The sequence below is a fragment of the Eptatretus burgeri genome, chromosome 17 (genome assembly GCF_056783735.1).
Source record: "Eptatretus burgeri isolate ZD-2024b chromosome 17, Ebu_testis_v1, whole genome shotgun sequence".
Classification (NCBI taxonomy): Eukaryota; Metazoa; Chordata; class Myxini; order Myxiniformes; family Myxinidae; genus Eptatretus; species Eptatretus burgeri.
Window position 1 is genome coordinate 10,507,368 of NC_140977.1, and position 24,094 is coordinate 10,531,461.

At 43.9% G+C, this 24,094-nt stretch overlaps 2 protein-coding genes across 6 annotated transcripts in view; both read right to left on the minus strand.

Annotated features, from left to right (window-relative positions):
* LOC147009287 (uncharacterized) overlaps positions 1–18,713 on the minus strand; it is a 32,713-nt gene extending 14,000 nt beyond the window's left edge. For 2 of the 4 annotated variants that reach the window (XM_085862033.1, XM_085862030.1), the window contains exons 1-4: positions 18,291–18,713; positions 15,682–15,783; positions 8,327–8,389; positions 418–561 (exon numbers count right to left, since the gene is read on the minus strand). In XM_085862033.1, coding sequence (XP_085718159.1) covers positions 418–561; positions 8,327–8,389; positions 15,682–15,783; positions 18,291–18,414 — 433 coding nt within the window. In that variant the 5' untranslated portion in view covers positions 18,415–18,713. The remainder of the gene's footprint in view (positions 1–417; positions 562–8,326; positions 8,390–15,681; positions 15,784–18,290) is intronic. The other 2 variants (XM_085862031.1, XM_085862032.1) reach the window with 2 other exon arrangements.
* The window catches only part of PTDSS1 (phosphatidylserine synthase 1), a 163,610-nt gene that overhangs the window by 109,334 nt on the left and 30,182 nt on the right, over positions 1–24,094 (minus strand). The gene's annotated exons all lie outside the window — the stretch shown is intronic.

Genomic DNA, 24,094 nt, shown 5'->3' on the forward strand with positions numbered 1-24,094 from the left:
GATCTCAGATGTTGAAGGAATGGGTCCAGGCTGAATGCATTGCGTTAAAAGAACCAGGAGATAGGAGAAGTGTTCAAGATAGTCACATGACTGAGTTGTTGAACTCCTTTCTACAGGAAATCATCCAAAGTTCTTGTTGGTGATTGGAACACTTTTGACTGACGTCACGGAATTTTGAAATAGATGTGACTGACTTGTCTGACGTGATGCAAAAATCTTGAATATGTGTATTTTATGTGCAACGTGTATTATAAATTAAACAGGTATCCCCGTCTCGTTCACGTAAACAACAAGCATTTGAATGAAAACAATTTAAATGGACTTGGCATTCTGCAAGGTTTGTAACAAAATTATTTCATCGTGAAAGAATGAACTAAGCAAGTAAACACAATGTGATGTATGGAGAGCTAGGGTTACCTTCGAGCAGCTGAGCAGCTTTGCTTATATCCGTGGGTGGAGAATCACACTGTTCCTGCTTTACATGACCATTGCTCAAAGCATCCTGGGTAGTGTGAAGAAGGTCGTTTTGGAGAGTTTCTGAGTTCACGACTTGAGCCTCACCTGTAAACCATGCGACAACAGTTCATTACAATACAAGGAAGGGGAAAAACAAACAAATCTAAACCAAAACAATCATTGTCAGTGGTGGGCAGAAACACATGAGGTCTCCAATGGACACACTAACTTCCCTACCCAACCAACAAGAGGTCAACAAAGGAGGAGGTTAATGGAAAAACAAAATTGCTAATCTGAAAATAGAGGAAGTGCATTGATGAAATGACATTTTGGTGTTCTCACTGATGCAGAGTAGCTGTGTACATTCCTTTAAATTTTCATCATACTGCATTCGGTCCCTCTCAAACGTATGTTGTTTACCTCATCATTTATCATTATATTGTGGTGTGGAAGGGAGGGGGGGGGACGGTGGGGATTCCATAGCAAAAGTTTGGTTAGAATAGTATTGACTGTGTTTTCAAGTGAGATGGAATTACTCTTGCATGAGGGATCTGGCAGGGGTACGCTGTAGGTAATAGGTGCATTGTTGGGGCAGTGATTGTAAACAACAGAGCAGAATATGATAAGGGCTTATTGTGTAAAACCTCCTGCAGAGGTGAGGCCAGGTGGAGCACTTGGGCACAATTGCATCAAGAAAGCATGACATGCTTTCAAAAGGCACGGCCGCTGCATCATTTCGCCTTTGGTTTCATAATAAGTGAATACGCTTTAACTTTGGTTTATCGGTGGATTTCCCAATACGGGATTTCCCGGAAAGGGGCTTTTATAGAGGTTTTACTGTTTGGGTTTAATAAAGACTTGACTCGGAATACAAACTTCTTGGAAGTCTTTTCTTCCACACTTAAGCACTCTTATGAAATGTATGGGCAGTTGAATTTCAAGTCACAGTGGTAAAGTGAGCTATGGAGCTCTGGAGAGAGGCAGAAGACTTTGAATAGGATCCCTCCCTGATAGCTCAGAAGAAGGTGCTGCCCCTACCAGCAGGCGGCCAATGAGAGGGACCTGCCACGTTGTTACATGGAAAGGTGGGAGGGCAGAGATCCATAGCTATAATAGTGGTCAGTAAAACATGGTCCGTGCGTTTCGGGTAGGTTAGGTTGTCATGAATCAAGCTAATGTCAGTGTAATATAAGTTATCTTGTGACATGTGACGCTGAGGAGTCAGCGTATGTCGTTTATGGACAGTCTAGTCAGGGTAATATTAGATGTGTAAACACCCCATTAGGTGAGGACTTGCCGTCACAAAAAGGCACAAAATAAAGTGTAACGGGCTCTCCAAAGGCCGATCATGATGTGTATGGATGGTGTGTGCAAGCCATGGTGGCGAGATGCACTGTGGAGCTCGGAAGAGGCGATGGACTTGTATTTTTATTGGGGCCGCCCCATGGGTGGGACATGAGTCAGACCCTTTGGGGTTGGCTTGGTGCATGGAGGGGTAGGTCCGCTACACAGAGAGTGTTCTTCAAAGTCCATGGGGCAGAGGGTAAAATAGGGTTTTGGGGCAATTGGAAAATGACAGGCCAATGTGAGGATGTCAGATTGAGCCCCAATTGAATTAAAATGCCTCTGTTCTGCTGGAATATGAGTGTGAGTCATGTGCAGCTGGCCACTCGTGGCAATGAGGAAGGATTGCGAGAGCTGGTGGCTCAAGGCCAGCAGCGGCTGCAGGAAGGGACAACAACGGAGAATAATCGGTTCTCCACTCAGAGCCAGAATTGTGTACATGGGGCCGGGGAAATTTAATTAAATTTGGAGCTGTCTTGGAAGGACTTGGACCCGGTTGCATAAAGCATTTTGAAGAAAATATTTGAGGATTTACTTAAATATCTCCTCAAGTTTCCCCTAAAGGACATCCTTAACTCGAGGATCGATGCATATTCAAATATTCCTTAAATCTATCCTTAAACTTGAAGGAGCACCCCCACCACCCTTTGATTTTCCAAATGGTGCTCTTCATGGAAATTTGGTCACGATGAGATTAATTATATCGATGTGCAAGACGTCACCAATGTGCTTTCAGAGACCGCCCCAACCCGCTTGACGTCTACAATGATGTTACCCTTATCTAAAATGCCTAAATGTTACCCTATGAAGGAATAACTAGAATTATACCAAGGATCTTTGATCCACCAGGAGTAATTTCCACAAAAGATACGTTTTAAGTAATTTATTTATAAACTCCATTGAACAGACAATACACCATGGTATTTAACATGTGAAATCTGGGCTGATGTGAAGGTGTGTTCTGGTGCAGTTACTACAGGTGCATCTGAATGAATTGCTCGTCCATGCTTTGGTGTCGCTTGTGTCGTGGTATTTTGATGATATAAACATTTATTACTTCGTGTTCGAGATATTTAGATACCAATTCAATCGATACCGACCAACGGATGCCCCGGGAAAAAAGGTGAACTGCGTATGTAATAAAAAGATTGAATGCGTCGTGTTACTTCATCCATAACTCATGAATCCCATGTCATAGAGTCATAGAGAGATGGTTTACCCTGTGGACCCATGCTTTTCCAAAATCGAGGAATTAACAATAATGCACTATTTATAGTTATAGTCTTGTAATTAAACATAAAAGTACTTCAACAACACACATTATAAACAATACAATGTATTGTCTCTCTTGTGCTGGAGAAAAGTCTACACAAGCACTTCTATCTCTTCCTGAACCAAGTTGGATGGGAGAATTTTATGCAACAGGGCCTTTGTCCTTGAAAATTGCTCCACTGTGAAATTAGGAAGTGCCACACAGCACAAAGACTGCCCGAGCAGGATTAGGATGTGGGGTTCAACCACAGTTGTGGTATAACTCCAGCCCCAAGGGGGGCTCGGGTGGTGTTGTGAGACGTCCCTTGTCCATCTCAGCGACAGTGGAGCAAATGTCTCGGGCCGGTGGGATTGCTGGACATCGGAGGGGATTGGGATTTCTGGGGGACTGAATTGATCACTCACGGCACCTGTAAGGGTGAGAAGAGAGGACCACGAGGGAGTGGTGTTGTGGACCGTGCCTTGGTGGCAGTGGATTCGAGGGCCAGTGAAGGATGAAGAAGGTGACTGCTCAGGTATGCGATCTCAAAGCCTTTGCCTGAGGCTCTGGGACAGCCAGCATGGGAGTACCTGCCATGCTGGGCTGGTCTATGGACATGGGTCTCACTGCACATGGACTGTATTTTGAGGACTACCACCATAAGACCCACTGGAGCGTCTGTGAAAAGTTATCCTGCTAAATTGAAAGCACAATTGGGATATGCCCAAAGAGGCCCACATAACCTTCCACAGATGGTCTGCTGTGATGAATGGGCTTTCAGTTTGGTGAGAGAGCCCTGGGTTTGAATTTGCAGTAGGAAAGGAAAAGAATAACTGTAGCAACCACGACTTGCCATGAACAAACTCTCCATGCAGTGGGAATTGAAAAAGCTAAACATGGCAGGTGGAGACACACCCTGTCGTGTGTACTGCAGGTGTATATAAAGGTGAATGGCAGCTTGTGGCGGGGGGGGGGGATCATTGCATGCAAGCGTTGTCGGTAGAGAAGTTGTGCATGCTCGTAGGTGTATCAGGCTGTCAAGGAGAGCCAGGAATGTGCAGCTCCACCATGCTTCACCCGCAGAAGCACAGCGTTCGACTGGGAGTGAGGTCCGCCAGGAGGATTGTCAGGATCAGTCGGCCACAGAGTAAGACGACCCCTTGGCGTCTTGGCGACTATGGAAAGGTGGCAAAAGCCAATGGGTGACCCTCTCTGACAAGAATACAGCTAGAACGAGCTGTTGTAGTGCTGGGGAGTCCAGGGTTTCCCTCCAGATAGGATTTTGCACCATACTCCCACCACCCCCACCACCACATTGTAGGACCTCCCCACTGCCAAACTGAGGCCAAGGTGCAGGTAATTGTGATGCCCTGGCCTTGATATAAAGAATAGTGATGAAGGTAAGAGAGTTGATGATGAAAGTAACATATAACCCCGGTGTTGGCTTAGCGGTTAGGGTGATGGCTTGGGATCCGAGGGTCCTGAGTTCAAGCCCTGTTTCCCGCTGAATTAACACCAGTAGGTTGACTCAGCCTGTCATCCTTCCGAGGTGGGCGAAATGAGTACCAATGTAGCAGCCAAAAGGCTGCACATGAAGTGGAGGGGTATTGACGGATTTATTAAATCTGGTATTGGTGTAGCGCAGTCATGATGAGCCGAATGGCCTCTTCCTGTGCAAAAATTTCCTTGTAAAAAAAAGGGAATGGTTAATGATGGCTGGGTACATGGGAGCATTCCACTCGGGTCACATGTGACTTGATATGTGCTTTGGAGGACAGATAGCCCATGAAATTGGAAGGTAGATCTGTATTTCTTTATAGCATCCTGTCTATCCTTTTCCCTGAATACAATATAAATAAAGCCTTTTAATAAGAATAAAAATCTTCCCGCATTTTGCCTTCTCACGTGACCCACTGCCTGTTTTGGTTTGCATTTGGGTGATCCTTGGGCAGAACATAAATGGTAATAATTAGTGTGAATGCAGTATCGTGAATTCAACATCGTTTCGGTCATTCACAGAGGTCTTCGGCCTCTAGCTCAGAATGCCTGCGTTCGCTGGGCGTCTTACAGGAAAATATTCAATCAAATGCAAAAATGCCCAAACGTTTGATGATATGCAATGACAACACTTCTATTCTCTTTTCTCCTTATTTTATGTTGTACTAGCAGGGGTACCCATTGTTGCCTGGAATATTTTTTGTGGGGGGGCCTAAAACACTACCCTCTACCGACTAAGGAATGGGGTCAGTGATCATTTAATATTATCTTTCACGCAGCTACAAAGGCTTAGGCATGATAGAGAGATTGTAAAATGGCTCGTCATGGTCCCCTGGACAACTTACAATCCCATGAGATTTGCAGAAACCCTGCAGAATTGCAACTGTGAATTGTGACCATGACCATGAGACTCAAAACCAAGAGATCGTAAAATCACTTCAGACGTTGAGAAATGTACTGTACCCGACAGGTGGTCACATTACCCCCACCGAACCCACCCCCCCACCCCCCCGAATTCATCTACCCTGGTATATTTCGTATGTGTGTGTATATTATATATACAGTAGACTAGGCGTAAGTCGTCACCATCGGGACCGAGAAAAATGTGACGACTTAGATATGTGACGACTTACGCGTATGCGAACATTCATGATGACGGTGGGGTGAAGGATGAAGTCGCGCGTGGCCTGGACACGTACGTGTGAGAGGGCGCAACAATCTCTAAGCCGGCTATTGTACCAAAAGGGAAACACAATCCTCGGGGCATAGGTGGGGGTTCATTGGTGAGTTGGAAAGTGATCAAGCAAAGATGGAATTCATGAATCACTTTATCAAAAGTAAAGATAATGAACAACTTTAAGACAACTCGTTTACCATTGGTGATGGTATATGACCATCGACAAATGTGGAATGAATGGCTGTAAGAATTCATTCATTGGAATGAATGTAGAATGAGTTTTCATATGGAATGAAAACTCATATACCATCAACAAATTACATGACACACAGTCATCGTGATGACTACCACTCAATATCTATGTGAAAGTGAGTGTGGTGATGTACAAAACAAGCCAATATAAAACCATGATGGGACTTCAACACTCAGCTCGATTGATCCTTTACTCCTTTGCCAGAGACTGTATTGCGCAGCCTGTCTACCTCTTCAGATGCATGTGGGACGGCGCGCTGACTGAGCTGAACGCAGCAGCGCAGTTATAAATAGCCCGTGCATCACGATTCCATGAAATCAGGCTTCTCACGAGGCAGCAGTTCCGTGTGACGAGTTAGGCGTGGTAATTTACTTGAGTTTCCATTACGCGGGAACGGACAACATCTGACGACTTAGACAAAGTGACGACTTAGAGATGACGACTTACAGACTTTATTCAAAGTCTGTAAGTCGATTTAACATTAGATAAATTCGGGACTTTTTGACGCTGCCGACTTAGGCGAAGTGACGAGTTATACGCTGCCGACTTACGCCTAGTTTACTGTATATATATATATATATATATATATATATATATATATATATATATATATATATATATATATATATATATATATATATATATATCTTCTTCTTCTTTCAGCTAGCTCCCGTTAGGGGTCGCCAATTCGGATCAACCGTCTCCATTTCGCTAACCCGGGCCTCAACCGATCCAGTATGGAAATTCGTTTTGTTGTCCGCATAATGATTTGGCGTAGGTTTTTACGCCGGATGCCCTTCCTGACGCAACCCTGGTCGCCTCTTACTACACACAGGGATATGGTACACCTATTCTAACCTGGGCATACACCGGGCCCAGTACAACTGGTACTCATTTCGCCGACCTCGGAAGGATGGCAGGCTGAGTCAACCCCCTGGTGTTTTCGACTATATATATATATATATATATATATATATATATATATATATATATATATATATATATATATATATATATATATATATATATACATAAATACATATATGAATTCAGTGTCCCAACGGGGCTTGAACTCAGGACCTTTTGGGTCCCAAGCCACTGCCCTTACCACTGCGCCAACACCAGGCTTAATATGTGTGTGTATATATATATATATATATATATGTATATATATATATATATATATATATGTATATATATATATACATATATCCATACATGTTCATGTTAACATTTTGGTTTTTAAGCAACAAAAGTTTTGTGTTTTCATTGTTTACATTTATACCCCAAGTGTGTTCATTATACTGTGCTAACTTATCAGGTTCTGCAGAGGGGGTAACGGGATTTTGTAAACACCCTGTAGATTATTGGGTAAGAGGCATTGTAAAAGTGCTACTGTTGAAGTGGAATTAGATGTTATTCATCGAATGGATACTCATGAATGTGCCATTGACATTTCTGGGTTAAGCTTGACCACAATCTATGAATGTGGTGCCGTTCAGGAAGAAGAATATGTACCGCCAATTTTAACCGCTTTTTGAAGAGGTTTATTTATATTTAAATGGATACTTATGGTTTTGTATTTATTTACATGTATGTGTACTAGAATATAACTGTCATTAATCAAAAAGGCTTCGGTACTATCGAGCAATAAAAAAAATTTGTTTTTGAACGAAAATAAAATAACGAACTTTTTTTTGTTCAAAATTTCAGAAATATATTTTTTGCTAAAAACACTCCCTGGCACTCACTGATGAACCTCTAAAAGTTTGACAAAGACCTATTCAGCCATCTCTGATAAAAATGGTGACACACACTACTCTCAGTATAGACAATGGGAACGACACTTGTGAATGATGATGTGGTTGAGCGGAATATTTTTTACCAATGTGCTTCTTATCTAACTGCTTCCATCACAGCCGTCAGTACATGCATGTATTTGTCGACAAAGTCGAGGCTCGTGGAGGAGCTAGAACATAGAATGGATTGGGACATAACGGAACAAAAGGAATTGTAGACAGAAAGGGGAAACACATGAACAGCAGGGTTGAGGGACAAAATAGAGACAAGTGGGGCATGTGGGGAAGAATGAGAGGTAGGGGAGGTTGCAATGGGTGAATAAGAAGGATACAGAAACAAATTCTCAAGAAGTTTAACCTGAACATCTCAAACAAATATTGTGATGCTTCAAAGTGCAGAGAGGAATCTGTTATTAATGAGCTGGGTCTTTCAATCACTCTGTGGCTTTAAGAAAAGTCCAATAGCAGATTAACCTCAGTATGTACAATGTACATGTACACATTCCTGTCTGTAGCTGGAACAAGCAGAATGTTGATGTGGTTCAGACCTTTCTCTTGAAATGTTGATTCATTCTCAAACTCAGATTCTACCTTCACTTTCACAATCAAATCTGAAAAGAAAAACATCCTTTAAAAAAAAAAATGAAAGAAGGCTGAAGGCTTTGGCATTGTCTACATATGAACACTTATCCTTCTTTTATTTGCAATTTTTCCAGCTACCTTGCATCACATACCTGCATGTACAGAAGGAGAAAATACCTGGAATTTTCATTTTACAGCAATACTTGATGAAATGGACAGTTACATGAATATTTGGACACATAACAAGTACCCGATTCATGATGTCATAAAATCCAAGGTTTGTTGATTGAAAAACGTCCAACTGTCAGACAGGTGGAGTCCAAATTTGAGTTTGTTACAAAGATAAAATAAAAGCAATACACAAACATATGGGCACAGCTCATCAATGCACCTGTTCCACTCCACTCTCCTCCGCTCTACTCTACGCTACGCCACACAGAAATGCAAATAGTGACTGGCTCTTCTCTCCACTCAGCTCTGTGTTTTGACTTCCGTAATTCACGAACATTCCCAAAAGTCCCTCACTCTCAGAAACCACTTATTGATGAAAGATGGTTTTATTATAACAAAAAGGAACTGGAAATTCAATACCACAAGATCGTTCCACATCCGCAACTTCCCATAACACTCACGATCTTTCTACGGGTTGCAAATCGAACTACAATAATAATACTTGTCACTATATTCCATCCAACTTTTACAATCAAGATGTCACCTCAACAATCGTCACATTCAGTTATCCCTTGTTTTACACAGGTTTGGTTTACAGAGATTTAAAGTTGCACATGTAATTTTTTGTAAACCCTTCTGTCTCTCTTTTACGTGGTATTTTTTTCCCCTTGGTGCTGGTCAGTATTTTTCTTCCTCTGCTGTGGTGTCATGTGCACTCAGTGACGCTGATGCATGTACAGTAGGTGGTAACTGAGACACGCAGTGCATACCAGTGATGTAGGACTCGAGCCAAGACTCAGACTCGAGTGTCAACTCAAGTCCACTTTGTGGGGGACTTGGATTCACACTGGACTCGACAGGACTCAGACTCGGCCCAAGTCTGGCTTGAGTCCAGAAAAATTTAGTGTACAGTAAAACATTTGGGGTACAGCAGCAAGAATCACAGTGTGAAGGGGATTGCTGTGAATCCAGAAAGTAGTCGGAATCTCAAATCTGATCAAACCTGAAGGAATTCGAGCAAAAATATGGGTTCGGGTTGCAGTTAGGGATATGAATATATATATATATATATATATATATATATATATATATATATATATATATATATATATATATATATATATATATATATATATATATATAGTCTGTCTGGTTTTGTCAGAGACCAAGCGAATTCTGCCAGTCTGTAACCATTCTGGTTTTATATCCAAATCAAGCGGATCGTTCCTCGGCGCGGCACGAATTAATTCAAGGCGGCAAATCTCGTATAACTCAGCCAGATATATTGGGGACACATCGGGGAACACAACACAAGCAAAGCATTCACGACAATGTTATAATTAATCGATAACCCGTTCTTAACTAGGGAGCTACGGATTACGGGTTTTGAAGGGAACCCTAGCGAGATAAACCTTAGACAACATGCAGAAAAGACACGGACAGCATGCAGACAAGACACAGAGTACTTGGTGATGCTTCATGGACGAGAGGAAAAGTGTCGAAGGCACGAATGCAGCTCGTGACAAGCCAATGTCACGGATTCGAGCACCCGGCTCGATCACGCCGCGTGGCAATATGGCGGCGTCGTCCTTTTTCTTCTCCTGGCACCACCCGCAGACGCAGCCTCTGCGCGTCCAGACCCCGCGAGGTCGACGGCCCAAGACGAAAGATCTATGGTATGCTCCAGCTAGCTTTTCACAAGGACAAGCATACAAGTCTAGGCCTGGCCTGTTCACCAGGTTAGGCCAAATCGGGGTGTTGGGCTCTGCAGGCGGATCGACAAATGTGTCGAGCCGTGAGGTGAGTAAGGACAGAGGCTCCGTGGTTAGATGCAGGTTGAACCTGTCGATGACCTCCTCATAAAGTCGATCGCCGACTCACACAGCAGCCAGTTCCTCTCGATGCAGATTGCAGCCTCCCACAAGTCGTTTCTATACAGCAGAATCCTCATTCAACACTCAGGCTCAGTTACTCCTACGGCAGATCGCCGACTCGACCCTCAGGTTCAGTTACTCCCTCAGCAGATGGCAGACAGACCTCATGCAGTCCCTTCCCTGCACCTCTTTCGGCTCGCTCCTCACGAAAGCCGATCGCAAAACAGACACAGCCGTCCTCTGTACAGCCGATCGTGCCACCTCGGCGCTCTCAGTTCCACCTTCCCTTCCCGGTGCTCGCTTTTCTAGGCCACTCCCTCTCAGAGCGCTGTGCGGGGCCAATTGTCCGGAGAGGGGAAGGAAGAAGAAGAACCTCTCGGTACACCACCACTGCACGAACAATGAACAGCCTGCTACATCTCCCGACACACATGTAACGTCCAATTACCGAATAACCTGGCTAAACATGCATTTAATGGGGGGATCTGGGCTAATCCTATACTTAATAATACACTAAGGGCCATTTCCACAACAATATATATATATATATATATATATATATATTGTTACGGTGCCAGATACCGAGACACCAGCTTGTCACTCAGGGGGATTAATCCCCGGTTGTCCTCGGTAGAGCCGGACCTGGGGCCACCGCTCACAATTAAAGTTGTGGTACAGTGGGTTGTTTTAAACCACGAATGCCACCCAGTCAACCACGAGTTCCAGTGTCCGCCGTCTAATTACTCCGTTTAACTAGAGGTCACGTGGTTACCTGAGTGGGGAGCGTGCCCTCGGCAAAGCACCAATATAATCTGATTAGATTTTAATTAGGGCAGCCGAGCGTTTTAACCGCTGGTGCGTGCCGACGACTTTTTGGTCAAATCTGTGGTAATTACCTCCCAGTCTATCTTGGTTTGAACAATCCTAGACCAATGGAAGGAAAGGACAAACACGGACTGGTTGGAAATCGACGAATAAATTATGAATAATAAAATAAATAAATAAAAAGAACCTTTTATTTGCTGAGGTAAATAAAGAATGAATTTCAAAGCAAAATCAATCAAAATGCCAGGAAAGAGACAAAGAGCTGAAGCTTAACAGGGGTTGACTTACAGCGAAACACAGACAAGGGTACCCAACGGATCATTCAGGGGGAGGGGAGGGGGAGAAAATTGTCTCGCTCACCAGAAAGTCGTCCGTGAAGCAAAAACGTTCTGAAATGTGCGCGTGCGTGTCACATCCGTCGCCAGCACCCAGCTTTGTCGTACAGCCTCTCGCGGGGCAGCCTTGAACGCCAGTCCACATGCTCGCTTGCCGAAGGTCTGGGCAGGACGAACCGTCTCGCTGTTGGCGCTGGCCAGACACCCACACGCGCTTCCTTCTCTTTTGCACGTTTACAGCCGCTTCTCTCTCGTACCTCTTTCGTTCACGCTTTTTTATTCTCTCAGAACGTATCTCTTTCTTCTTCAGAACGTATCTCTTTCTCTTCAGAACGTATCACTTTCGCTTTTTCCCCACTCTCAAAACGTATCTCCTCACAGAACATCTCTCTCGCTTCAGAACGTCCCTCTTTCGCCTTTTCCTCTCATCACTTCTCTCTCCACAGAACGCCTTTATATCTCTTCAGGGCGTTTCTACGGGGTGCTGTCCATCCCAAGCTCACCCCACCCCACTGGGGCACGGTTACCATGATGACCCGTGCGCTCTCAAAAAAGGTGGGCGTCGGATCTCGCGAAAGAATGCTGCTTAGGAAAAACGACGGCGGGCCTTCTCCGCGGGGTGCCGTCCACCCCAAGCTCACCCTCCCCCACTGGGGAACGGTTACCATGACGACCCGTGCGCTCTCAAAAAAGGTGGGCATCAGAGCTCGCGAAAGAATGTTGCTGAGGAAAAACGAGGGCGGGCTTCAGAGCTCATGAAAGATTATTCGTGAGGAAATATAAGGGCGGGCTTCAGAGCTCGTGAAAGAAATGTGTGTGAACGTGTCCGTCGTAAAGAAAAACACTTCCCATAAGAGAGGGGATCTATCCTTTACCCTTCTCAACGCATCATATGTAAGATCCCATTAGACATGGGGATGGGGCTAATCTGAACATGCATTGAAGGAAATAACTGTCTGAGGACCTGGATGTGTGGATGCATTAATCAGACCGGATTTTGAAATCCGTAACAATATATATATATATATATATATATATATATATATATATATATATATATATATATATATATATATATATATATATATATATATATATATATATATATATATATATAGTTGAAAGTGTGCCTGTCTGTGTGTCTGTGTGTGTGTTTCTCTGTGACCTATGCACCCGAAAAGTACTGGACCGATCCTCACCAAACTTTACATGCTGACAGAACATGTACCCAGGAGTGTCCCGATGTAAAAGAATTGTACTTCCGACTTCCGGTTTCCGAATTATGACGTCATCACCTGATTTTGTAACGTTAATTTTTCAAGTTCAGCCAATTGACATGGGGCCAACGCCATTTGCAATCGAATGAAAAAATAATGCTACAGTCAATTGAAGACAATGACTTCCGACTTCCCGGTTTCCGAATTATGACGTCATCACCTGATTGCGTAACGTTAATTTTTCAAGTTCAGCTGATTGACATGGGACCAACGGAATTTGCTAGAGAATGAAAAATTAATACTACAGTCAATTGAAGAGAATGACTTCCGACTTCCCAGTTTCCGAATTATGACTTATGCATTCGACACACTTGCAAAAATGACCGTATGTATATTATACCCCATAATGATATAATAATCATCTGTAAGTCATATTTTATTAACATTTTCTTTGTTCATTATTGTTATAACCATGGTTATAAAAAACATTTTTATTGTTACTGTATAACGTTTTTACGTCAATTCGGCCTGGATTCGGGATCAGCGATCAAATAATGTAAATCACGATTAAAAAATATTTTTTGATGATGCGGGAGTTATCTTTATTAAAATCAGTAGAGGAAATATACACGATGTCTGATATTTGGGTCTTTCATGTCTCCGACGATGCCTTTATCTCCAGGGACGCATCATTCCCCATGACAAAACCAGAAGCAAAAGGGTCATAGCCGACGACACGGATTCCAAATTGCCAGGGTATTGTGTTGTTGTTGTTGTTGTTGTTGTTGTTTACTATTCTCTTATGTGCACGCGTTGAGTATGAAGCTCACTATGTTCACTATTAAATGCTGTGCGGTGTATAAACACGATCGGGTTTGATTTCTATGTTGCGAATATTAATAAACGCTGTGCGGTGTTTTAACACGATCCGGTTCGATTTCTATGTTGTGAATATTGTATCCACAATATTAAAAGTGTGTGTGTGTGTGTGTCTATGTGTGTGCGTCAGTGTGTGTGTGTGTGTGTGTGTGTGTGTGTGTGTGTGTGTGTGTGTGTGTGTGTGTGTGTGTGTGTGTGTGTGTGTGTGTGTGGCAGCCTCTACAATTTTACAATTAACTGTGACATATACTCTGTCAGACCCGCCGTCATCCACGGGATTCCTGTGCGGAGCACAGGTATCCCTGCTAGTGTATGTATGTATGTATGTATATGTATATATATATATATATATATATATATATATATATATATATATATATATATATATATATATATATATATATATATATATATATTGTTGCGGTTGTGGAAATTCGCAAACCACCATTCAGGTCCCGTAGGTGAGATATCTCTGTAAGTACATGTGTAGTTAGCCCAAACCCATTGTATAGAGGGAATTTATGTGATCCATCTGGGCTGTGACGCTTTGAGATAGCCGTTTTTCTGTTCTATCTTTATTTTGAACCAACCACGCTCCAACCATCACACAACAACCACCAACCACAACGCCGCTTCACAACAACAACAACGCCAACAGCCACGATCTTTACCTTCACAACTTGCTCCCACAAACATCGCTTCACCGCCATTCCAAACGGCACCATGGCCATAAACCACCACCAAAAACCCTCCACCACCTTCACCTCTCTCCTTCTGCGGCCATTCCCGCACCACCTGTGAGCACCGAGCGCCGGGCTGTCCTGGGCTCGTACAAGATACGCGCCGAGCCGCGAGTGCAAAATGCGGCCTTTCCGAGGAGAATTTGGATCAGGAATGCTACACGCCCACTTCTGATCCGTCCAATCAGTTGGCCCCGCCTCCAGGCGCGTCTGTGTGGAATCGAGATATGCAAATTCTAGAATCAGGGGAGATTCACGCCCCTTTTTCTCCGTCCAATGGGCGAGCGTGACTCCGCCCCCGAGCTAATCCGGATCCGGAAATTTGCATATGGGTTCTCCTGCCGGCCTATAAAGCGCCGAGCGCAAGGCGAATCTGGGCAGAGTCAGTTTGGAAGAGCAGAGTGGAGTCGGGAGGCGAGGGCGTCCCGGTGGTTTTCGGCAGTCGGCTGAGGAGAATTGGGGGAAGAGTCCGAGGAGCTCGGGTCCGAGGCAAGGAAGACGGTGGTCGGCGACGAGGTCGCGGTGGAAATCGCTCGTCACAGGACCCAAGCAAGCCAGCTATATATGGATATGGAAATAAAATTTAAACCAAGTTATGAAAACTTGAAAAGTATCATAATTATAATTGAAAATATCATAATTGAATATCATAATTGATATTATGTATATCATATCATAATTGAAAAGTATCATAATAAGAAAAGAAAAGTATCATATTGCAGGCAATATTTTAAGAAAGCCTAGTAGACTTAAAATCACTGTCTTTGAATAATTTATGTCTTAAATTTGAGCAATGTTTGTGTGATGCCGTTTTGGACTTTCATAACTTTGACAGCTGACATTAAATGCACATTTTACTACCATATTTTCTGGACAAGATTCATGTATCATCAGAAATTTTGTCGTCCTGAAAGAATGAGCAAACTACAGCAAGAGGGCCATAATATGGAATAAAATCTTGATACAAGTAACAGGTTACACTGCAAGTCGGGTTTGCTTTATAATTTATAATTCAGATAATACATAAACACAAATAAATTTGGTTTGTCTTGCCACTTTACAAAACATGTTCAGCACAGGAACAAGGGTGGACTGTATAATACACAACTAATTCCACATCAAATCACAAGAACAAATAGCAGGAACATTGCACCAAACGAATACACTACCCAACAGTCTCTCATAAAGAAGTTATGACTGCCATTTGGTCAAGTTCAATGAAAAACCTCAGTTAGTAAAACAAACAAACATACTGTTTCCATTTTATAGTGAAGAACTACCAAGTAGAACTATAACATGAAGAATGTTGTTGTTCAAACTTTTGTCGAGCGAGGAGGACTGGTCCAGAAACTCAGACTCCACCTTCACAGCCACAATAGAATCTGAAAATAAAACATCGTACTCAAACTGAATTTTAAGGAACATTTTCAAAAAACAAAACAAATCGTTATCACAATACATGTTCAAGAAGTGTTGTACAAAAGGGATTCAATGGTCAAAGATAAATCGTGGAGATTTAGACTTTGCAGATAATATTTGCTTGTTTAATGCATCAGTGCTTGGGATGCAAGCGGGGACAGACAGGCTGGGAAGAACGAGAATGGTGGGATTGATCCTGAAGCAGTCAAAAACGGATGTCATGATGATTAATTCCTCCGACAACTCAAAAATCAACGTTGAAGGTGATGCCCTAAAAGGTGGACTGGTTTACCTCCTTCAGCAGCACGATGAGCCAAATTGGAGATCGTTTGATTGAAGTCGAGAAAATAATTGGAAAAGCCAGAAGTGTTATCCGACACTTACATCCTTAAGGAAAAGCAAGAGCCTGACTGAACACAAAGCTTCAACCGTTTAACACCAATGTCATGCGTCCTCTTGTGTACGGGTCAAATATGGAGATGAAATAAAAGTATTGAAATAAATTTGATAGCTTTTCAAGAGAGATGCTTTCATGATGTGCTCGTCATCAAGTGGTCAGATTTTTTTGACCAAGTATAAGTCATGGAAAGATCAGGTGCTGAAGATGTCAATACAAACAACTTTCAAGAGATGGTCCAGCTCTCTCTCAATCTCAATCTCAATCTCAATATATATCTCTCTATCTCTCTATCTCTCTATCTCTCTATCTCTCTATCTCTCTATCTCTCTATCTCTCTATCTCTCTGTCTCTGTCTCTGTCTCTGTCTCTGTCTCTGTCTCTGTCTCTGTCTCTGTCTCTGTCTCTGTCTCTGTCCCTGTCTCTGTCTCTCTCTCTCTCTCTCTCTCTCTCTCTCTCTCTCTCTGTCTCTCTGTCTCTCTGTCTCTCTGTCTCTCTGTCTCTCTCTCTCTCTCTCTCTCTCTCTCTCTCTCTCTCTCTCTCTCTCTCTCTCTCTCTCTCTCTCTCTCTCTCTCTCTCTCTCTCTCTCTCTCTCTCTCTCTCTCTCTCTCTCTCTCTCTCTCTCTCTCTCTCTCTCTCTCTCTCTCTCTCTCTCTCTCCCTCTCTCTCTCTCTCTCTCTCGCTCTCTCTCTCTCGCTCTCTCTCTAGCTCTCCCCCTCCAGCTCTCCCCCTCGCTCTAGCTCTCCCCCTCTCTTTAGCTCTCCCTCTCTCTCTAGCTCTCCCCCTCTCTCTAGCTCTGCCCCCCTCTCTAGCTCTCCCCCCTCTCTAGCTCTCCTCCTCTCTCTCCAGCCCTCCCCTCTCTCCAGCTCTCCCCCTCTCTCTCCCTCTCCCTCTCCCTAGTTCTCCCCCTCTCTCGACACACACACACACACACACACACACACACACACACACATACTTATCCCCCTTCTCCCCACCCGTCCCCATCTGTTAAGGGGACTGCTAAGGACTGATGAATTTGTATTGAATTTAAAACAGCTTCCCCAGTGTAGCATGTACGAATCAGATTCGGAGTGAACCGATCAGATGTGTGCAAAGGTCACTGCATGTGCGAGCATGCATGGATGCAGGTAGGTCTTTGCCAGGTAGATAGCATGGCTTTTAAATGCTCCTGCCTGGTTTTCGATAGAACACAGTGGCTAAAAAGAAAATGTTGCTGTTGAGGCACGTTTTATCGCCCTTCCATTCCCCGTCCCCAACTCCTACCTCCTCCCAAACCCCCTCCCCTGTCCACCCCCCTCCTTTATCTGCAAGTCCCACTACCAAACGCAAATCCAGAACCCCCTCCCCTTAAGCTTAGCTCCCCCAACCCCCTCCACAGTTCTCCCTTCACTTTGTCCTCTCCCCTCTCCCTCATCGTACTTGCTCCCATCCCCCCTTCCTCACCCCCTCCTAGCTTTCCACTCTTCACCTCACTACCCCCCCCCTCCCACCCCTTATCCCTCCCCTCAATATCCCCGTCAGCGAAGCCACGGGGTTGTATTTGTGAGTATATAACAATAGATAGACAGATAAACTATTGGTGAACCAATCTGGTGAACACAACTCCATGTTTAATCCATCAGAGTTGATGAATTTTAATTAATAATTAGAATTTCAACTACAAATCAAAAACAATCACAGATCGGTTTTACTGGTTCAACAGCCGATTGATCCCCAAAATGAAAATTATTATTAATATATTAACATTTTGGAAAAGCTGGTCCATTTTTTTTAAGCAGGCTGTCCACCGGGCTGCCCGATGCTCGTTTCAATCTCCGCAGAATGTGATCCATGCAGTGCTTCAGATCGGACATTAAGCCGGCTATCTCTTCTGCAATGTGAACATTTACCATCCCAGAAGTTACCTTTCGAAGGTCGAGCACAACAACCGATTTACAAACGTTCTTCCCACGGTGATCCGAGGCTCCATCACGAGCACCTCGTACATGTGTCGCTTGCAGGGAGGAAATATGAACAAACATCAGTTTTTAACTTCTTATCGGTTACCAGGGCAACAAGAACAGCACGTACCGGGTCCGAACTCCTTGTGGGCAGGAGATCCTCCCGGACCGACATCGGAGACACTCGTGGATCGCGGAGGGTTAACCTCGTGCTCCTCACCGGAGGAGGAGAACACCGTGGGATCGCGGGTCATCGCACACAGCACACGGTGTTGTGAACTTCGGGACAATTCGTTCACCTGACTTTCTGCGTGTGAGTGAAGTCCGTGTTCTTCTTCTTCTTCTTCTTCTTCTCCTCATTCTTGGTTTTAATGGCGTTCTGTGCTCCGTGAGGCTCTATATACACCACGTACGTCGTGTACGTTTTCGAGTGCCGACGGTGATTCTGGTCCAATGGGCACAGTTTATCGGGTACACGTGACCAGCTGATCCCCCATCTCTCGGCAAGAGTGGAAGAGGCGCGATCTGGGTCCCTCTACCCGAGGGCATTGTGTGAAGATGTGTTCCAAATCTTCGAGAACCTTCCACCGCTCACAGAACTCCGTACGGTGACATCACATCCTACGTAAATAGGAGATTAGAGCATAATGTCCGAGTCTGAGCCTGTAGAGGATTACCTGGTCTCTTCGGGAGGGCCGAGGAAACGAGACGGAGGATTCAACCCAAGGGTGCATCTTCTAGAACCATCTCTCCCGTGGTGGAGGTCTCCCACTGAAATCACCAATTTTTTTTTTTGTTCATGAGACTCCAAATTATATTCGAGAGTTCTCATTGGCCCAGAGGGATCGGGGTTTCTAATTCGGAACTGAGTGCATGTTCAGCTGCCTGATTTCCTCATTGCTGCATTGCCCACATGGGCAGGGAACCAGGGATCCAGCACGGGTCAATGAACATACCCCTCCAATTAGCTGTGTTAATGAGGCGAAGGACCTCAAGAACCAGGTTGTACCTCCATGCGGAGTGCAGGGACTCCAACGCCTTCAGACCAGACAGCGAATTGTAAAATACTCGTACGTGGCCGTACGTGCAAACCAAAAAAAAAACTTTCAAACAACCACACAGGCCGTTCCTTCGCTGTCGTAAAGGACGACTGGATTGGGGCATTGTGTTTGAGAAAATCGAGAAAGTACAGAAATCGTGAAAGAAAGAATACTGTAAGTCAATAAATCAATAAAAAAAATTGAGAAAGAATACAGTGAGTCGTGACTATTCGGAAGTCCGGAGGTTAAGTCCTCACTGTCCGGAAGTTCGCATATCGCATTTACGATTATTTGCAATTTAGTTTTAATGGCCAATTATTCAATTGGTGCCAACGTATTTTGCCTTTTCGCAATGTCATCGCAAGGAAAAACAGAGAGAGAGATAGAGAGAGAGAGAGAGAGAGAGAGAGAGAGAGAGAGAGAGAGAGAGAGAGAGAGAGAGAGAGAGAGAGAGAGAGAGAGAGAGAGAGAGAGAGAGAGAGAGAGAGAGAGAGAGAGAGAGAGAGAGAGAGAGAGAGAGAGAGAGAGAGAGAGAGAGAGAGAGAGAGAGAGAGAGAGAGAGAGAGAGAGAGAGAGAGAGAGAGAGAGAGAGAGAGAGAAACCTACATGGGGGAAAAAAAAACTTTCAAACAACTACACAGGCTGTTCCTTCGCTCTCGTAAACGACAACTGGATTGGGATGTTGTGTTTATCTATAAATGCGCATCAGAAATCGAGAAATTATTACAATACATTAACTCATCATTATCCGGAAGTCCATACGTTGTAACCCGTAATGGGGAACGCGGCTGAGGATCTCTTCCCCATCGGCCACGCCCACGCAGCAACGTGTCTTGTCATTGGTTTGGAAAATAAATGGCCATAACTTGAGAACCACTTGTCCGATTAATCTCAAACCTTGAAAAGGCACATCCACAGGGCCCCAGCAATATACCTGGCAAGTTTCAATTAGATCGGACCAGTGGTTGTTGAGAAACAGTGGTCACACACACACACACACACACACACACACACACACACACACACACACACACACACACACACACACACACACACACACACACACACACACGCGCGCGCGCGCACACACACACACACACACACACACACACACACACACACACACACACACACACACACACACACACACACACATTGCTGGAATTATAGAAAGATAACTTCACGAAGGGGGTTGAAGTCAATTATCCATTCGAGAGCGAACACAATGGGAAAGATTTCCACTGAGATTCCGGCTGAGATTCCCACCGAGATTCCGGCCGAGATTCCCGCCGAGATTCCGGCTGAGATTCCCGCCAAGATTCCTACCGAGATTCCGGCCGAGATTCCCGCCAAGATTCCTACCGAGATTCCCGCCGAGATTCCCGCCAAGATTCCTACCGAGATTCCAGCCGAGATTCCCGCCGAGATTCCAGCCGAGATTCCGGCCGAGATTCCCGAAAGATGATCGGAAAGTCTAACGGACCTGATCAACTTGACATCGGGAATGTAACTATCAGCCGCTGTTCTCGCTCGTACAGGGTCTTTCGAACTCGTACAGTAGATTGAAGAAAAATCGTTCAGATTGTGAAAAAAGTGTGAAAATTGGCATACATGTCCATTTTTACATGTTCTTTCATACAAGGGCAGGACACACGTGATCAGAATACAGTTACGGCCGCCATCTTGAATTTCAAAAAATGGCCACCACCGAAAATAATATTTTACGACATCTCGGACACCAAGAGACCGAGCAAAATGAATAGAGTCTAATCCAATGTTTCCACACACAAGGAATCCAATGAACACACTTAAAATGCTCTATTGTCAGTCTTTCTGCTTTAAAATGACATACACACTGTCCCAAGCATAGTTCACCTGGTCTAGATACAGTTCTGACTTCAATCTGTCTGATAACATGTTCCTGCACAATGGCAAAGTTCAGTGCACGGGAGAGATGCACAGAAACATTTGCATGGTGGTCTGCATGCCTTTTTGCAGCCGCATTTGATCAGCTCTGTGCAGGATTTGTCCGCCTCGGCAAATGCTGTCCAGAAAGGTATCCACTGTTCAATGGCGTTCTTCGTCCATCCCCAGTCGCATCGGCTTGGTAACTGCTGCTTAGATATCAGCGCTTGGCCCCAGATGTGTCCTGCCTGGTATGTCGACCTCTTGATATGTTCTGTGAGGTCTGTCTTTGTGGGGGGTAGGCGATCTATTTGTCTTCCTTTCGCGAACAGAAGCTTCCTTGCCTGATTCACCTCGGTGCGTTCACTGGTTCTATCATAAAGACGTATGACGAACCTTTCCAGTTGACAGACATTCTCATCTGAGACTGATGAAGGCTCTTGGGATAAACTCAAGAAAGAGTCCGTTATATCAGGGAAATTGGTCCAGGTGTCCCAAGCGGTTTTCTTCCCAACACCACTGAATGACGACGACGTGTCACAGCCAGTGAAGGCATGGAAGAACAGAAGAGCTTTGGCCTTATTTTCACCAAGGCTGTTTGCAATCGTGTGAGCCGGTATTAACCTGTAGTGTTTCTTGACTCCATATGCAACCCATAGTTCGTCAAGGGATAAAGCGTAAAATATGGCAATTGCGAGGACAACAACGTCAGTGTCGACTGACCTGATCAGGATTCTGTGGTGGCCATTTTGTGCACAATGGAGAGCATGCAAGAATAACCTCGTACCGGCTTCTTCATGGTTGCATGGAGCTAGAGAAGATTCTATGTTGCACTCTTGGGAAGAGATGACGTTGGTATATTGTGTGCTATATAGCTCCTTCTCTTGTGTAGATAACTTAGCGACGCACTGTGACAGGAACTAAGTGGATTGCATCATCATCATCATCATCATCATCATCATCATCATTGTTGGAGCAAACTATTTTAATCGCTTCTCCAATGTCGGAATTAAACATGAGGACCACATCTCTTCCTTGAGTTTGAGCTCTCATATCTGGGATTAAGCACAACAGTCTCTCCTTCAATCGTATTGTATTGACCTTTCCAGAAAAAGTCTGGAACTTCTTCTCTTAATCTGGACTAGTAAAGTCGCCCCATATCTGACAATCTGAAGACTGGCAACGTTTCATCTTGGTGGCATTCTTCTATGTACGAAACTAGCTCACCAAGTATTAGACTATCGACTTTAGTGCTTTTGGTGTCTCTTACATGCTGAGCATTATGTTTTCGCACACGGTTGGTGACGGAAGTCAGACATGATAGATGATACCTCGCATCTCAGGCATGCACGTCACCTTCGGAGAGCTTTCCCAACAGTTTCCTATCTTGTAACACATGTGCATATGGACAAACTCGAATATCAATTTTGTCAGTCCTTGTGTCATGGAGATACTCATTTGTGTCATCTTCTTCACAAAAGAAACAATTAGATGTCCTTGCCATTGAACCCACGCTGCGTCGCCTGGTCTTAACAGGACTTGTCTCATATTCCAGGTTTTCTTTTGACTTCTTTTTCTGAGCATGTTGGAGCTTTTGTTTGTTAAACCTGTTTCTGCAGCTTTTGTGCCATACTGCCTGGTTTGTTCTGAGCGTGGCTTCAATGCCATCTCCACTGTCCCACGTCGCAATGTCACTATCCTCTGGTAAGGCATCAATTTGATGAAACTCCAAAATATTCTCAGCAAATAGTTTGTAGCCGCATTCTTTATCACTTCCTCTATATTTAGCTATGCTGGGATTAACAAGCTTTTCTTCGGTGTCCTGTTGGCAAATTGCACACAATTTCCAGTCAATCAAGGCTGTTTTCTCTGGGCATTGTCTTTTAGAAGATGCACCTTCACCAGCATCGATTATCTTGCACTTTTTGGACATCATAGCATGTCAGTGCAATGGTATCACCGTATCAAATGTCCTGAAAAAAAGGGGGGGGGGGAAAATGTTAGTCCACCACCATTAGAGTTTACAACATATATTTCTGCTTATACACATCTATACATGCATACATCTCATTATTTTCAGACAGCAACTGATTATTAGTGCATCAATTGCAATACAGATCATATTCACGCATGCAAAGAGTGATAGTGATTGACCCACGCACAGGGACGTTCTCGGGAACGCATGGATCGACTGACAGCTGGAACGACCGCGGACCATAGTTTCAGAGCGAATGACAGACAGACTCTTAGAATTGCAACACCTTTCAAAACATTATATTGAAAATTAAATTGGATAAAGCCATTTCTACACACTCATAGCATTTGGATATCAAACATCGAGCAAACACTTTTAAGTATTTAGTTGTTTATGAAAGGGTCTCATTTCAATTGTAAAGCAGAAAGACTGAAAATTGAGCATTATAAGTGTGTTTATTGGATTCCTTGTGTGTGAAGACATTGGATTAGACTCTTTATTCAAGTGCTTAGGCCTCTTGGTGACCAAGATATCGTAAAAATAGTTTTCGGTGGCGGACATTTTGAAATTCAAGATGGCGGCCGTAATTGTAGTCTGATCATGTGTGTTCTGCTCTTATATGAAAGAGCATATAAAAATAGTCATGTGTACCAGTTTTCACACTTTTTTCACATTTTGAACGATTCTGGTGAAATGTTGACTTATTCTACTGTACAAATATGGAGGGGGAGATTCTCTGAACCAAGTTTCAGTGAATTCGTAAACAGAAAATGAATGACTTAAGGTGGACAAAAAAATCTTGAATATCAAAGACATGTCTACAAAGGCTCCTGGTGTGAGAAGCAGCCATCATATGGTACGTCTAAATCAGGGGTCTCCAACCTTTTTGGGTGGAGGGCTACAAAACCAAAGTGGTGAGGAGCGGAGGGCCGCACCCAAAAAAAGGACGCTAAATTCCCAAAAAATATATATATAATTAATATGCGGAAATTTAAACAAAAATTAGTGCTGAAT